This window comes from Euwallacea fornicatus, chromosome 7 (assembly GCF_040115645.1).
Source record: "Euwallacea fornicatus isolate EFF26 chromosome 7, ASM4011564v1, whole genome shotgun sequence".
Taxonomy (NCBI): domain Eukaryota; kingdom Metazoa; phylum Arthropoda; class Insecta; order Coleoptera; family Curculionidae; genus Euwallacea; species Euwallacea fornicatus.
The window spans coordinates 3,995,820-4,011,771 of NC_089547.1; the positions used below are offsets into that span (position 1 = coordinate 3,995,820).

The window sequence follows — 15,952 nt, forward strand, 5'->3', positions numbered from 1 at the left end:
TAAAAAAAGTTTAAATCTCAATTCATTACTTTATAAGCTGACCTGACTTGAAAATTGGATCTTGAGGAGTACAATTGAAACTTAATAGAGTTACAATAGTCGATGGGGGGTAAGAAAGTCGCAAGTGACGATGTTGGAAAAATTTGTGGTTCAAGAACCCAATATGTAGCTACTTATTTAATAATTAAAAAATACAAATTTGCGGCGTAATAAACGGACGCTCGCAACTTTTCTCATTTGGAAGCAAATTGGTTTAAAGCATGGTGCCTCGTAAGGGAAGTTTTCTTCAGTATTGTGAAAGTTTGCTTAAGACACTGAATATCATGGATTTACATTTATGTACTTCTGAAAAACTGTTAGTTTGAGTTAAGCGTCTAGCTAAGACATTGGTGCATGGTAACTAATATTAGGGCGTATGGGTAAGATTTAAGAAAAATTACCAATACATGGTACCTCTTAATAAAGTCCGATACTTTTCATTTATTAGCCATAAAAAAGAATTTTACTCACTTCGGCAGCCCTAATGGTCTTAGCGTAATTTCGATGAAGTATACGGCAAAATCAATTTGCCCCGCAATTTTCACGTTTATTAAAAAGCAGATTTAGTGCGCTCAAAATGAAAGCCTTCTGACCTTTTTCTACTCCTTTTACGACCTTTTAAGCTGAAACGTTAAAGGCTGGATTAACTTAATTTATCGGCAAAAGGGCTCTTGGCAAACAAAATCAAGTCTGGGCCTCACTTTGTTGAAGCTTTGGATCTAGAATTTAGCAAATTATACGAGTCATGTAGGTATCTATTTTCTGCCCCACTTAACAAGGAGAATGTATGCCACCGAGGTTCATATGCATACATACCATAATCATAGCCGTAATACCGTGCATTTATCATATCAACCATTTCAATTGCAAAGCGAATTTTGTTCTCACAGAGAAGCACTTTGAATGCTTTTTTCATCCGAAGCAAAAACTTTAATGCTTCACGCGATAGTCTTGTATAACTAATACATAACAGAATTTCTTTTGAATCTTGTGCTTTGTGAAGGATTTAAACAAAAGCAACTACAATGTCGATCAATTGCCGGCAAAAAAACCAACCGGATTGCCTTGCAATGAATAATAAAGAACTCGGTTCATAAGCCACGTACGACCGTACACAATTATTGCAAATCTGTTAATATGTATTAGTTTTTTTCTATGGTTTGCTGGATAAATGGTAAAAGTGACCACTTAAGTCAGTCGCTGCACAGCAATTTTAATTGCTCGGAATGGCCAATTATGACTTGTGTGAACGGATAGCCGATTTCATAACATAGTAAAAAGCAAGTTTCACGCCACAATTTATGAGGAAAAAGTATATATATACATATATATATATATATATATATATATATATATATACTATTTTATTTTATTAATTTAAAAATTAATATTCGGATAACTTATTTATAAACATAAATTTTTAATCTATTAGAGTAGCTATAGTTTTATAAATAATTCTTGACAGAGTGGTGAATGAGATTAATGCTCTTCAATGGTGTATTCCAGAAAACTTTTGGTTCTTAAATCACATTTATTTACATATTTTGAAATATCCCGATTCTAGATACTTGTCACCAAATTAACTTACACTAGAATAAGTTAAGAGTAATCTCCATATAAATTCCCGAAAAAAAGAAAAATTACTTTAGCAAGTATCGAACGGTTCAGATGTTCCAGTGCAGTATAGACAGAATTTTCTCAATTCTAAAGAGACGTTTTGTTGTGGATAAAAATTCATAACAAAACATACTAGGTTATCTCTCCTCAAGCCAACATTCCAGGAGATTCTTATTGACGCGAATCAACCATCTCAGCGATAGACTAACGGAACCACATGGGCTCGAAACTGCCCATTAAACTATGTCCATTTTTCTCTTCTTCGACGTTGAACAAACACGAGACTTGATAGTTATTACCGTCGTAACAAGGACTGAGCAACACCCACCTTACTGCTAGTTGAGAGCGAGAAGTTGACTGCCGCCTTCTTCGGACAATTGCAAAAGTTTCTCACCCCGATATTTTTCATCAATTGATGATCAATTAACCGATAGCAATAACCAACGTCACTTTGAATGAAATGTCATTATTTTACAAGATTTTTATTACATAACAAATTGGTGCTGCGGTTCATGTACGGGTTAAGCCCCAGTTGCCATCCTCAATCTGAAGGTTTAAAGGAGCAGCAGAATAACCAAAAATTAGCAGATGAAATTCGACACATCAAGTGTCCAATTATAAAGTTGTTGAAGGGGCAAATTGAGACCGCTGAGAGTACGCTTTGCGATAGTTTAAGGGCTGGTCAAAGGTAAGATTTCATTCTCGTAGGTTTACACCTCCTTGAGAGCAATTTTAGAACCAAATCATGGAAGTACAAACTTTGGAAGTGCAGATGGGCGATAGTGAAATGGTTGCTCATTCTCCTAATGATGCTAAGCCTCTTTGTGTATGGTGCTCTATTGGGGGCAGGTCTGTGCTCTTACAGCATCTCCGATATCGGACTGTCATGTGCCGGCACATTTTCTTCAATCACTGATCTCAATTTCGCCAAGAGACACAACTTCATTTACTGATATTCTACATCTACTTATGTGTATACAATAATTTTATCTGTGGACCCAATAGATTCGACAATATACCTTGGGCCTGACCATAACTCTTGTAGCGGACAACTAATACCATTACCATCAGCCACATCAAGATGGTGATGGTATTTAATACTTTACCATCGTGGTTGCTGAATGGCCGCTTCCTGCATTCTAATTTATGAAGTGTCATTTGTAAACGTGGCGTTTTCGCGGCACTGATATTAGTTGCCTGTCAGCTTCCCTCTTTATCCTTTTGATTCCAGTCCCGGATTTTTACCTTGTAGTGCCCCTAATGGTCTCTAGATGGAAAAATGATGGAGCAACTGGATTCCTTAATGTTCTTGTGTAGGCTTGCGGAATGATGCCGCATTGTGCGCGCTGGGTCATTTGTCTTGGTTTAATCTAACTTATCGGCAGCAGAATTGATGATAACATGTGGTAGGTTTCGTGTAATCAGTGGCGTATCTAAGGGTAAGTGGACCTCGGTGCAAAGTAAATAGTGGGCCCTGTCAACTGCCCAACTCAGAATTACCAGATGGTATCCGAATGCGGGTTACGTGTTCATTTGTCTGATGACCATTACCCCAACATTATGCCCGACACCCCATTACTCTTACAACCCTTATAGAGTTCATTTTCAGTATTTTCCCTTGTCGAATAGTCAGTAATGGTCAATCAGTAAACTACGGAAAATTATTGGAAAATAGTAATATTTCAATCTTTTTTTATGGTTTGCGAACTATTTTTCCTTATTTTGCGTTTCAACACTGCGCTTCATTTTCAAAAAATAAAAGATTCTGTTTGTAAAATTGGAACGATATGCCCGACTGTAATTTACAAAATGGAGGTTATTTATGTGCGAAAACCTGTGCAACATGGGCCCCAAAGACACCGAACTGGCCGCCGTGTTCACGGACTATTTATCGCCAAAACACGTGGACATGGGAAAACATTTCTTAAATTTACGTCTTCCATCTGGTTGTTTCATTTTGTCGTTTTATCGCAAAGGCTGATGCGTCTTCCTACGCAAACGCAAAGCTGAAAGATGCATAAAACCTGCATCAACAGTTGTCCAATTTCCAGTTAACGGTAATACCTAATCTGTCTTGTTCATTCGCGAATATTTCCTTTCTTCCGACGCATCTCGATAAGAAGACTCCTTAAGAATGCCAATTATATGTTCAATGGGCCCGAAATGCGCTGAAATATTCATACATGCGCTTCAAAGAACACCGTACTCTTATCATGATTGAAATGTGGGTCAGGACAGCCTCAGAAGGGAGTTAACGATCTTACGACTCAACATTGTCTTGATGTGCTTTAATTCTAGTTTTGGGATGAAGTCCGTTGTGTATAAATGACCATAACTCTGTTGATGATGGTTTAAATGATACGTAATCGAAATCTGTTTCTCCATTAACCAGCTTCCGTGTCATTGGCTAGTTATAAATTGACTTATCGGAGATACATATCGCCCTTACACCCGTTTAGCTAAAGCTTTCACTAAATACCAAATATCGAATTCTTAGTCATTATGTGGTACCAAAAAAAAAAAAACAAATCTTGTTGACCCACTTTAGTAGAGTATTTGTTAGTTGCTTGTAAATCTTAAAAATAAAATTGGCACCGTGCACATGTTAGGAACCTTGCTAGAAACCATTATATACGCAGATTGAGTAACGTCTAAGATTAATTATTGTTGTGTATTCTCAACGTAAAGGCAGAGTAGAGAATATAATTAACTATCATATTCCAGAGACTTAAACATAACAAGTTACTTGAATTTATTCATTTTCGATTGCTCCAATATTACTAAAAAAGTGCGATGAGGTCACGTGGGATTAGACACATTCCAAAAATACTTTTTTCTGCTCATTGCAATCTAAGTCATTCACAAATTATTTAACTTCCCTGTTACACCAATATTTGTGAAAATGTGCCGCTCTTAAACAACTTTTTTCATTTTTAGATTAATTTTTTTGGGTGCTTCTTACACTACCGCTTATTCACCCCATTTAACAAGCCCCACCCATATAAGGCATTTTTGACCATAGAATATTCTTTATCAACCTTGCTTCCTACCGTTTTGTTCGACAAATTGGCGACCCAACCGATTATGTCGCCAATTATTCTAATTAACCAACCATTAGCATCTACCAACTAAGACTATTGAGTGGGTGGCCACTCCATTTCGGAGAATTTTGCAATTTAGATGTCCTGCTGCATTTGTTTGAATCAAATTTAGGTTACCTTAAAGTATTGTGAGCTCTGCTTGTTGACAGGAACCGCCTCCGCCTCACTGGTACCTTTGGTGGTTCCATCGATCCGTCCAGGGAATGCTGACGAGTGATGGGTCTCCTCGGAGCATTGTTTACCACATTTTGAAGAACCATAATCATGTCTTTTTTTCACAACTTTAATGCTTTATCCATCAATTTCTTCTGAGAAAATTTCCACAAGAATCCTAAGTATTTCTTTATTAATGCGGACAATAATAAGATTTTCCGGAATGCCTCATTAGAATCAATAAGAAAGCATTTTTGGCATTTCGATAAGGAACTTATGAGAAATAACCTGTTTAATGGGAAAGCACAGAAAACCAGAAAATAACTTGAGCAACTTAGATTAAAATTCAAGTAAAAATCTATCACATTATCGATTACCCACTACATTTAAAAGCAAACTAATGAGCAACTCACGTACTATGAACCCGATACTACTTTGAAACTTGATTCCATATTACCTGCCAATAAGACACTGCATAATACATAGTGATCATGCAAGCTTTTTTTCATTGATTTCAATAATTGAGGAACTCAGTTCTACATGATCAACTATTCCTTCACGTGAATGCATAATCTCCAAGCGACAATAAACTACCTCTTTGAAACTGAAGAGGAACCAGTCCAACAATAAATTTTAGTACCACCACGCACAATATGCAACACCATAAATCCTTCAGAGCTAAAGCACCGGTGGTACCGAGAAGTAGTAGTGACCACTCTTTACGTAATCGGGCGATTATCAGGGCGCACAGATATCTCACACGTTATCTCGCGCCGGTACCATTGGTACTCTCACTTTTGCGATCGCAATACGGTACCTACGCGAATGGTCTGCGCAAACTGGCCGTGGTGCGGAGACTGCGATCATCGACGAGTACCCGGTACCATTATCTTAGACTTGGAGGAAATGTCGCCTCAGGGTGAGATCAGGCTGCACCCGGTGTTGTTGGTACCGCTAGCAATGTCAACTGGTGTGCAGAACAAAAGCTGTTATGATTTTACATGTTAAAATGTAATAGGACATGTTAGAGTTTCTCCATAATTAAAAGATACCAGGATTTCTTCAAGATTGTCCAACGCTTCTACTCGGGTTACTCTCAAATTACTATTAATGACTTTTTGGCACAATATAGATTATGTTTAGGCTACTTCAGAATTACTGAATTGTCTATTTGAAATCAATTCAAGTTATTAGAAATTTCCTTCACTTCAAAACTTTCCTTTAACATTTTGATTTCTGTTTAGGGTAGCTGCCAAATTATTGAAAATATCTGTATGACTCAATTTGGGTTACTGAAAAACTTATCTTGTGGTCAAAGTTATTAGTAGTTTGAAAACCCCAACCTTAGGACTAGTTGCATGTGTTCGGCTTAATCAAAATTTATCTATCATCTGCGGTTAAATGCAGGAATTCAGACTCATTTAGCAATTCCGCTAAATAAAATTAAAATATATTTGGGATCTAATTAGAGGGAAAAATTTGTATAATGCAATTATCATGTCCAGGCCATTTTTACATCAGTGGAGCCACCACGGTACAAAAAAATGAAGCACTCTGGAAAATGTGTTGCGCCATCTTTGTGAATGCTTCTATACTGCGGAAATACATCTTTGAATCTTTGTATTGAATATAGCAACTTTCGGAATCCGATTTATAGATGGCAGTAGACGCAACCTTATCTTTTTGCTCTTAAAAAGGACATGGAAATGGAAAATCATGCACATTTAGGGCGACGTTATGAGCGCACTATGAATTTTAATTGCAAATGAATTGCCATCAAATGATGATCTACATAGATATTGCTGAGATTCTTTTCTATAAAAAATTGTTTGATGTTAGAGTTAATAATAGATAAACTCGGATCCTAAACTAATTGACTTTATGTGGTATCGTAAGCCAATTTTTTATGTTTTAAAAAGTTTTTAAGAGGGTTGATTACGTTTTCGGTCCTAGATTCTCGATTCTAAATCCTTTAATAATAAACTAAGTAAACCTGGATTTTTCTGAATATTGTTTATGCATTTCGGCGCAGCTCAAGAAAAACAGAGCATATTTCTAAAATAGATATAATATGAATGAAATTGAATTATAAAAGAAAACTTAGTTGCCTGGTATCTTTCCTATGCGGAAACGTTCCAAATTCCAGCGCTGGCGCATTTTGACGAGGAAAATCGCCCATTCTGAAATTTGGACCCCTTGGGGCTTCAGGCCAGGTCAGGGTTACAAGGCGAAGGTCGTTTTTAAGGACGAGTGCGTCCAGCTTTTAGGCTCAACTTTGCATAACAACCATTTCATCCCAAGTAAAACTTTTCAATGCCCAACGCATGTATTTTAGGTATTTTTACCACGTCGAAAGAAGCGTCCACATCGAAAAAGGATTGACCTATTTTTATTAATCTAATATGTCAATTTTTAACGTCATATCCATTAAATAAAAAGCTTTATTTCATTCAAACGACGAGCTTTCGAGCAGATGTGACGAGATATCGTGTAGGTTTCAGACGAGGCTTTAGGATTTAGATAAAAGCTTATTGGGATTCATTGGAAAATTGAACGGAACTAAGCAGCTTTCAGGGAACACGGAGGACTTTATCAGCGCATCGTAAAGGGACCAATTATTTGAAAATAGATTCTGTGACCCAAAAAAAATAGATGATGAACAGGAACCATAGAATCGACTATAAATTATTTTTTTTATTTTTCTATTTTTTAGGGAAAAATAGTATTGTACTAGTTTCTATAACACCGAGATAAACCTTGACTCCATTTACACCTATCATTGCTCAATGAAAATAATTGTGTACGATGGCATATTATGAAGACACACGTGAAATGACAATCGTAAAATTGCTTAAGAGTTTTAATTGCTTCTCTAGTAATTAACTAGGTAAAACAATAAAATCGCAGCTATAAAATATGAATCCACATAATTTAAGATTTTCGAAAAAAGTCTCGTGTAAAGCCGCTCAATTCGGACTAAAGTGGGAGCTTCACTATCATTAATAATTGCCTCATTTTAAAGTGTGCAAAGTGCTATACATCTATAACCGGCACTAACTGGCACTTATTATGTAATAAATTTTCTGCATCGGTTTAAAGCCGTATTTCTTCTTCTATTCTAATTTGCATGGAAACTCAATAGTACCTATTCAAATGTTCGAATTAAAAAACTATCAATTCCCAAGTCAATTTCACACACATAGGTCATAAAGAAATTAGAAAATGTTTTTTTTTTTTCAAATTTAGACTAAGTGAAAAATTTTCTCTCCCAAAGTGGCGCCCCCTGCTATTATCGAACGACTACGTCTGTCCAAGTGCACGACTCGAGTCATTTCTGCAGGATCTATTGCCCAGTTTGTGTGGTAGTCAGTGGGTCAGTGCCAACTACATAGTCCGGTGCATTACGACCATAGAACAGTAAGCCATATCGAACGCACTTTTCGTATAATTTGTTCAAGGCATTTCGATAATTTGGTGACAGAGAGAGAGTCGTGCAGATAACGAGTGACCATTTAGGTAAGTGGCTTATGCAGTTCTTTTTGCCGATTAAAGTTTTTAATATGTAGGCATAATTTTCTTTTAAAAATTAAAAATATTGTTGTATTATGCACATCTAACTTGCCCATAACATAGCATGTCCTACATTTTTGATTATTTCCACGTTCATTATGCAGGTTTATTGATTATTCTATTACTTAATAAATAACAGAGATGAAGTATGTAAATACTGCATTATACGTATAGATTGCAAATTAACATTTCCAGATACCTACTATGACTAAATGTTATATCTTTGTTTGGCTTTAATAAAAATCAATTATCTTCACCTGCGAATTATTAATTATTTAAATGACAAGAAATAATTTTCTTTTTCTATTTTATTCGGGAATAACGCCTCACAACCAAATAGGGGTTGATGGAGCGGCAGAGTTGTATAGATCGGAAAAAACGAAAATATAACAGAACTGGTGCACAGATTGCGAATATGCAAAATATGCGAAACCTTCTGAAAATTTCTCGTCTAAACTGTGGAATGGCGTGGTTCATATCATAGTTTCAAAAGGTCGATTTGAGGCATGTGACTGGTGTTTGATTATTGAACCTAATTTAGAGAGACGAACTCTCCAGGCCTTAAAAAAAGATAAATAAATACACCAAAATTTGATGAATAATAGAGAATTTCGTAGGTCGAATGAATGCTAGCATGCATTTGATAATGGTCACAGAATTAAATGGAACGATTCTTGCATCGTTACCAATGAACCATTATCAAAAGAACGTAAAATCCAAGATAGTGGATATATTTCACTTAATAAAAACCGATGTGTGGCCTCTTATTTAGAAAGCATGGATAACACTTTGTTGCCTATGATTGAACAAGAGGTCAATACTAACAAATCTCAGTTAGAGTAATTACCACAACATCATAAATTGTAATACAATGTAATTAGGTTCCATAGTCAAACACCAATCGTTTACTTCAGATCAACCCTTCGTAAAGATTAAATGTTTTTCCTAGTTAATTTTTACTGAGAATGGCGTGCAATGATACTGTTCCAACAAGCTCTACTTGTAGGTGAAAAAAAACCAACAATCAGCCTAAAACTTATTTTTAAAACAACTTTTTGTATTTTTCCCTACGTACCTTGTAATGACTTTTCCTTTGAAAAAAAACTATTTTTACATTTTGGTAATTAAAGTTTTAAAGAAATACTCTCTCAGGAAAGCTTTTTCAGTCTAATGAGCCTGAAAAAGTCAATCACTCGTAGTTTTCTAATTAACGGTAGTTTCGCCTTAAAATAGAATTCCAATCAATAGGGCGAATTTCAACGAACAATCACAAGAAGCTATAAAATTACTTTGTATATCACATAAACAATACTTAAAATTTATTCAACAACGGAAGAGATGCTTTGAGAACCTTCTAATAATTTAAAATTTCGTAAAATTGTTACGTACTACCAAATGGAACGTTCAAGAAGTGACACGTCAAAAATAGAAAATTTCAAAAAATGGTATCTTCCGAGCTAAACCTTCATCACCAACGAATTGCATATTGAACAATCTCTTTAGCATGATTTTCAAACCACGAAATCTGCAGCTAATAGAGAATGAAACAATGGCGTAATTGAGAGCCACTATGTGCTTCTGAAAAAGTAGAACATATCAACAAATGTGGGCGACAAACAACATTTTTTAGATTAGATTGTACTGTAAAAATTAGGTTATACCCGAAATGAAATAAGTAAAATAAATGATTACGTACAGGTGTGTTGATGACTTTCCATGCCCAAGTTGTTGCACCGCATGTTTGCGGTTCTTCTCCAAATAAGAATATATAATTAACATTATCTTTCAGATATTGAGAGTAAACAGTAATCCTAAATACCAAAAGGCACCGAATTACTTTCATTTTTTGTCTAGGCCTAGACACATTGAAGAGAAAAGGTGAAAACTCGTTGTGTTAATATATAGACTTAATGTCAGGTATCATTGGGTACATACTCGATTTTGTCGTTGTGGCAAAGAGTGGATAAAGAAATCGTAAACGATATGACAAAGAATATTAGTTGCTCAATTATTTACCTACGACGTAATAGAATTTTGAAATCCTCGACACCCATCAGCAGTTTTATCATTTAAATTTGCTTTGAATAATTATATGTCAATGGATCTAACCGAAATGCTTAGGAGCTTTAAGTGTGAGAAATGAAAAGAATAGTGAAGAATACCGTGAGAGTCCGATAATCTTTTTTGACAAGCACAGAACGCTATAAATGTTCTCTAAACAAATCTGTTCTAAACAATCTGCAAAGTTGAATTTTGGGAATTATTCGGAAGCGTTCCTAAACAGTTTTAAATTTCTAAAATCCCTTTAAAAGTAGGCAAAAGCCGTTTGAAATACGGTTCAAAATTCGAGAAAGACTTGGTAATTTTTATTAACCACAAAACCCATCATAACAATACCATGGAATTGGTTGAATTTGGCATCATACGCATAACGTATAAAAGCTTTTTCTCGACTTCCCCACAATTAAGAGCAGTTAGATTAGTGATTAAAACTGAAAAATAAATTAAAAATTAATGACTAAACTATAGGACATAAAACATCCTTGTATAGAAACCTACAAAGCAACATATGATGCACTCATTGCGTATAACATCTATCTCCATTCAGAGCTGCTCCATGACGTCACCAATTCGCTTATTTTTAACCTCGAGGTCCACGGGTTAATCCAATATTGCTAATCAATATAGCCGATGATGTAATCACAATTACACCTGCACAATTCGCTGAAGTACAAAATGTTTTACGGCAGGATAATCTCAGGCGGGTGCTCATGAAAAATCTATTACGACCGAAGAAAATTGGATAAGAACGTATGATGAAATGGGGTGGACAATAGGAAAGTTAATGCTGATAAGTAATGCTAGTAAATATTGAATTGGTCAGCAGTTTACAATTCAAACTATAATGAATATAGTGAATGTTTCGATTTTGATAACGCTACAAGCACGTAAAAATACGAAATTACATATGCATGAAGTACGCCCACTGAAACCTAATACTTCTCTTTGACCCAGTTCCAAGTGACGAAAATAATAACAACAATGCTATTCTGTTGCTTTCAGCCGTAATTGTATTAATTTCCTTTTTTTGCGTTGACGCAAATTTATACGAGGAAATGACGATTCATACGCTCTTTTGAACCCAAGTTGACACATATTCCGAAAAATTTTCAATAACACTCAACCATGAAAAAATGGAAGACCTTTTTTTTAATCGATAACCTGTATCCGGATCTATAAACGAATCAAAAATATAATCAGACTTTTTTATTTTATTTCGTCACTGTATCACCAGGGCCTATCCTACCGCTAAACATAAAATCATTTCTTTTCCACATTTTCAGACGAAAATGACTTCTCCAGCCTTAACCAATGGCAATGGCCAAAAAGACTCATCTATCAAAGGATCCGACTCTGCCCTCCCGCAATCCCCCGCAAGGAGCACCGGAGGGTTATCTGCTGAGCAGACGACTACCCCCCCTCTAGTGGCTTGGTGGAGAGTGTTCAAACTGGTCAATTTACTCACACAGCAGCACTGTTAGAATGTTCCAGAATTTTCTGGTTTCGTTACGTTTTATTAGAAATGAATTATTGTTACATATCAGTTTATGAAAATTATTAATGAATTTAAATGTGGTTCACAACTAGGCTGAAATAGCGATCGAGGAATCACGCAGAGGTTGCTCGATGGAGTTAATATAGGAGTTTGAGGCCGAGAGTCTTTGTTACGGATTGTCTTTATCAAACATACTCAGTAGTTGTTCTATCAGTAAATATTATAAAGAAGTTCTTGGGGTTTCATTAGATTGTAGCTCTGCCTTCCACTGATTTAGCCGTAAAAAATAGGTCTTAGATAGTATCAGTCTTGGCACATTGATGTAATTTATAGCTTAATATAAAGTTAGTTTTGCATATTAATATAGAATTACGGTTTATTTACTAACTCGTAGTTCAATGAATTTTGTTTCTAAACTTTGCACTGTTTATCGTTCGATACACACATATTATGACAATATTATCATTAAGTAAGTATTTTCTTATTTTATGGAAGATGTTAGTGTGGATCTAGTCCTTATGAGGTTAAGAAATTTATAAGTACTGTAACTTTTACATAATTAATTCTTTAATATTACACTGAAAATCATTAACCAAAAGCCGTCACAGCAAACGTACTGTACTAAACAATAACATAATTATTGTTTTAACATTTTTGCATGTGGTTTGTAGATTGAAATAGAAGTTTTTATGAAACCTACGTAAAGGCATTTGTTGCAGAACCCTCAGAGATGGTCACATTAAGTATTTACCAAATATTTTTGCAATTGTTACCTTTATGTATGCACAGGAAAAGAGTATAATACAATTTTTATCTAAATATAAGGGAGCGTTAGTAATGTTATTTCATAGTTTATAAGCTTCATTAATAATTTTATGACTATACGTCTATTGTTAAAACAATTTAAGAGGTAGAAAATTATTTAATCGCAATAAAATGCAATAAAAAAAATAACTTATTTGGTTCCTATGCGTTCTTTACGATATTAAAGAAATTTGGACAATTTTGTGATTTTGTCATAGAAGAATACCAAAAAAATGTGGAACGCTTCACGATTTTGCGTGTCATCCTTGCGCAGGGGCCATGCTAATCTTCTCTGTATCGTTCCAATTTTAGTATATGTACCGCCGAAGCGAGTACGAGCATAAAGAATTGATTATCCCCTTTTGAACTCAGAATCTGATAATAAACAAGGGTAAGATAATATTGACATGATCTACTGGTGTGCTATCTATGTTACTAAAATTCAACTTCACTACTAGTGCTGCCGTCTAGCAAGAACTTCGTGTACTATCGTTTTAAATAGTTTTGAGTTTGAAAACTTTGTTTAGCTCCAGATTATTAAAAAAAAATTAATGCACAGTATGGCAATAAAAACACTAAATTACGAATATTAACTTTCTCTTCACATACCTTGTGAAATGGCAACATTTCGTTGGACTCCTTACTGAACCGCCCTCTGAAGCAGGTCGTGGCTTGGAACAAACCTCCACGCAATCTGCTCTAAAAATAAAACACCGAAGATAAGAATAAAGTAAAATAAGAAAACATTGACCAGTAAAAAAAATTAAATTACGTATAGAGCATTACAGTTATGGAGTCAAGAGACGTGGAGATAAGTGTTTGGAAAAGATGGTGCTGAAAATCTATCGAAATCGAATCTAACGAAATATCTAATCTGTAAATATGTGTGGGGTGGTAGCTAAAGCGAAGACAAAGAGTTAGAATATTTAGCCGTTTTGTATGGGTAAATATACCCCCATGCGAGCGTTATACGACATATTTGGTTTGAATTTAATACCTGAGTTTTATTTAATATGTGTGTGCAAGTGGTGATACCAACTTAAAACACTCGGAGAAGTTATTGTTACTTCATTGTTACCCCAAATTTAAATGAAAATTCAATAATTTCACACTTAAAACAGACAAAACACTCTCAAAAAGAAATTTATCGCATATTTTTCCACACAATAATTTGATTTAAAATTACTTCCGCCATTTACTGAAGAAACAATTGAAATTTGTCAGAAATAACTGAACAAGAATGACAGTTACAGGGAAAACTGATAATCGCAAGCAACAATACTTTACAGTGACGTCATCGAAAGTAGTCCTCAATTGCTAGGGCTATATAATTCTGTCGTATTGTTTGAAAATTAAAGGTTATTTTCAATATAGGTACTAATAATAATTATGCCAACCTTCTGATTTTCTCGATGACATCCTCATCAAACCAGTTGCATCCAACGGGATTATTGGGTGTCACAAAAGTTTTTGGGAATAATAGAGCACACTTCTGCTTCGACGATTTAATACTTCCAGTACTCCACATTTTTTGTAGCCGCACATGCAGTGGTTTCGATTTTAAGGGTGTTGGTTTTGAAAATGGCGCCTTCTCTTCCACAAGTTTGACGTAAGGAGAATTTGAATCCATCTAGAATTTTATTATAATTCAGTTTTTGATAGTTAAGACTAAATTACTTACGACATAGGATTAAAAACTAAACACCACTATTGTTGGCTGAATTTGCATTAACAAAATTATGTTATGTACGTTGATTATTACCATGTCAGATTTCCCGTTTTCGAGAACCTCAAAGATAAGGAAAAAATAGCTCGTTTTGACCAAATTCTTCCGGTAGCGGTGTTCCTTGATGTTTTTGCAGCTGTAAATTATAATCGCAACCACATATAATTTTTTTTGCAGGACTAAATTATATACATTTACCGACAGTATAAAATTTTCCTCTTCTGCAGGACAGACAATAAAATGCTTTGTCTAAAACATACTGTTTATAGAACATGGGCCATCAAGGTTTCTCCCTTGAAAAGCGGGATTATCCGCCATAATACCCCGTTAAGAGTAATTAGTGAAATTGCCCATAGTTTCTATAGGACTTATATTTAGGTTCATTACTAAGCTGGGTGTGTGAAGAAGGGTGGACCTGGCATCCCTATCAACATCCATTATTGCTGTCAGCACAGCTATTTTAGTCTTGATGTTGAGTGTATGTAATTACTCATTTTCAAAAGCAAAAACGTAACAATAAATTTGTGTTTAATTAAAAAAGTGCAAAAAAATGTGGAACGCTTCACGATTTTGCGTGTCATCCTTGCGCAGGGGCCATGCTAATCTTCTCTGTATCGTTCCAATTTTAGTATATGTACCGCCGAAGCGAGTACAGAAGTTGACGTCAGAATTTCGTATTTCAATTTAAACTGATATTTCGAATAGAGGTGAGCGGTTGTGAAGATTTTCGCTTATAGCGCCCTCTCTGAATGATACCTAAATGTCATATTGCATGCAACTTTTTTCAAACTAAATTCCCTTCAATTAATTTTTGGTTTTATTTGTTTTATACGCATAGGATCAAATAACCCAACATTTGATTAATGACATTTTTCTGTACATTTTTTTCCATTTACTTATCTTTTTTTATTAACCGAAATAACAATAACTTTGAATATGAACTTTGCAATGTTTCTTACTTCAAGCTTTTCGTGGAAGAGACTTATATTTTTAGACTGTTTTTCTAACGTATTATAAATTCAGATTCAAATGGAACTCAATAGGTAACTTTTATATATATATTTAATGTTCAAATTTCAATTTTGATCTATACTGACGCCATCTTCCGCCTCTGATTCTCATTAATTTGGAGCTTTGTGTAATTACTTTTATTATTATTTAAATAAAATATTTAATTGCTTTGGAAAATAATATTTAGACGTTTAATTGTCAGTAATTGGATTTCAATGTTATGGGAGTCCTACAAATCTAATAATTTTTAATAATACATTAAATTTCAATGTATAATTAAAAATCGGCAATGCAGTTGACTGCATACGGAACTTTGCGTATCTTCTTGCGATGTTGCCATAGCTTAATAGAAACTTTACAAACTAATTACTCCTC

The 15,952-nt window shown here is 34.8% G+C and overlaps 1 protein-coding gene, 2 long non-coding RNA genes and 2 other non-coding genes across 7 annotated transcripts in view; 1 reads left to right on the forward strand and 4 right to left on the reverse strand.

Annotated features, from left to right (window-relative positions):
- The window catches only part of RapGAP1 (Rap GTPase activating protein 1), a 96,230-nt gene extending 90,480 nt beyond the window's left edge, over positions 1-5,750 (reverse strand). The window contains exons 1-2 of one of the 3 annotated variants that reach the window (XM_066283387.1): positions 5,368-5,750; positions 4,875-5,088 (exon numbers count right to left, since the gene is read on the reverse strand). In XM_066283387.1, coding sequence (XP_066139484.1) covers positions 4,875-5,023 — 149 coding nt within the window. In that variant the 5' untranslated portion in view covers positions 5,024-5,088; positions 5,368-5,750. Of the gene's footprint in view, positions 1-4,874 lie in introns of all 3 variants that reach the window. The other 2 variants (XM_066283386.1, XM_066283394.1) reach the window with 2 other exon arrangements.
- Positions 5,751-7,899: 2,149 nt separating this feature from the next.
- On the forward strand, positions 7,900-13,001 carry LOC136340354 (uncharacterized). The gene is made up of 2 exons (XR_010732285.1): positions 7,900-8,426; positions 11,825-13,001. It is a non-coding gene; the product is annotated as an uncharacterized lncRNA (long non-coding RNA).
- Positions 13,002-13,069: 68 nt separating this feature from the next.
- Positions 13,070-13,176, reverse strand: LOC136340455 (U6 spliceosomal RNA). Its single transcript, XR_010732307.1, has one exon. It is a non-coding gene; the product is annotated as a U6 spliceosomal RNA (small nuclear RNA).
- A 258-nt stretch (positions 13,177-13,434) lies between these two features.
- Positions 13,435-14,560, reverse strand: LOC136340355 (uncharacterized). Its single transcript, XR_010732286.1, has 3 exons — positions 14,522-14,560; positions 14,238-14,470; positions 13,435-13,539 (listed from the first exon to the last, which is right to left on the reverse strand). It is a non-coding gene; the product is annotated as an uncharacterized lncRNA (long non-coding RNA).
- A 552-nt stretch (positions 14,561-15,112) lies between these two features.
- Positions 15,113-15,219, reverse strand: LOC136340456 (U6 spliceosomal RNA). Its single transcript, XR_010732308.1, has one exon. It is a non-coding gene; the product is annotated as a U6 spliceosomal RNA (small nuclear RNA).
- Between the last annotated feature and the right edge of the window lie 733 nt (positions 15,220-15,952).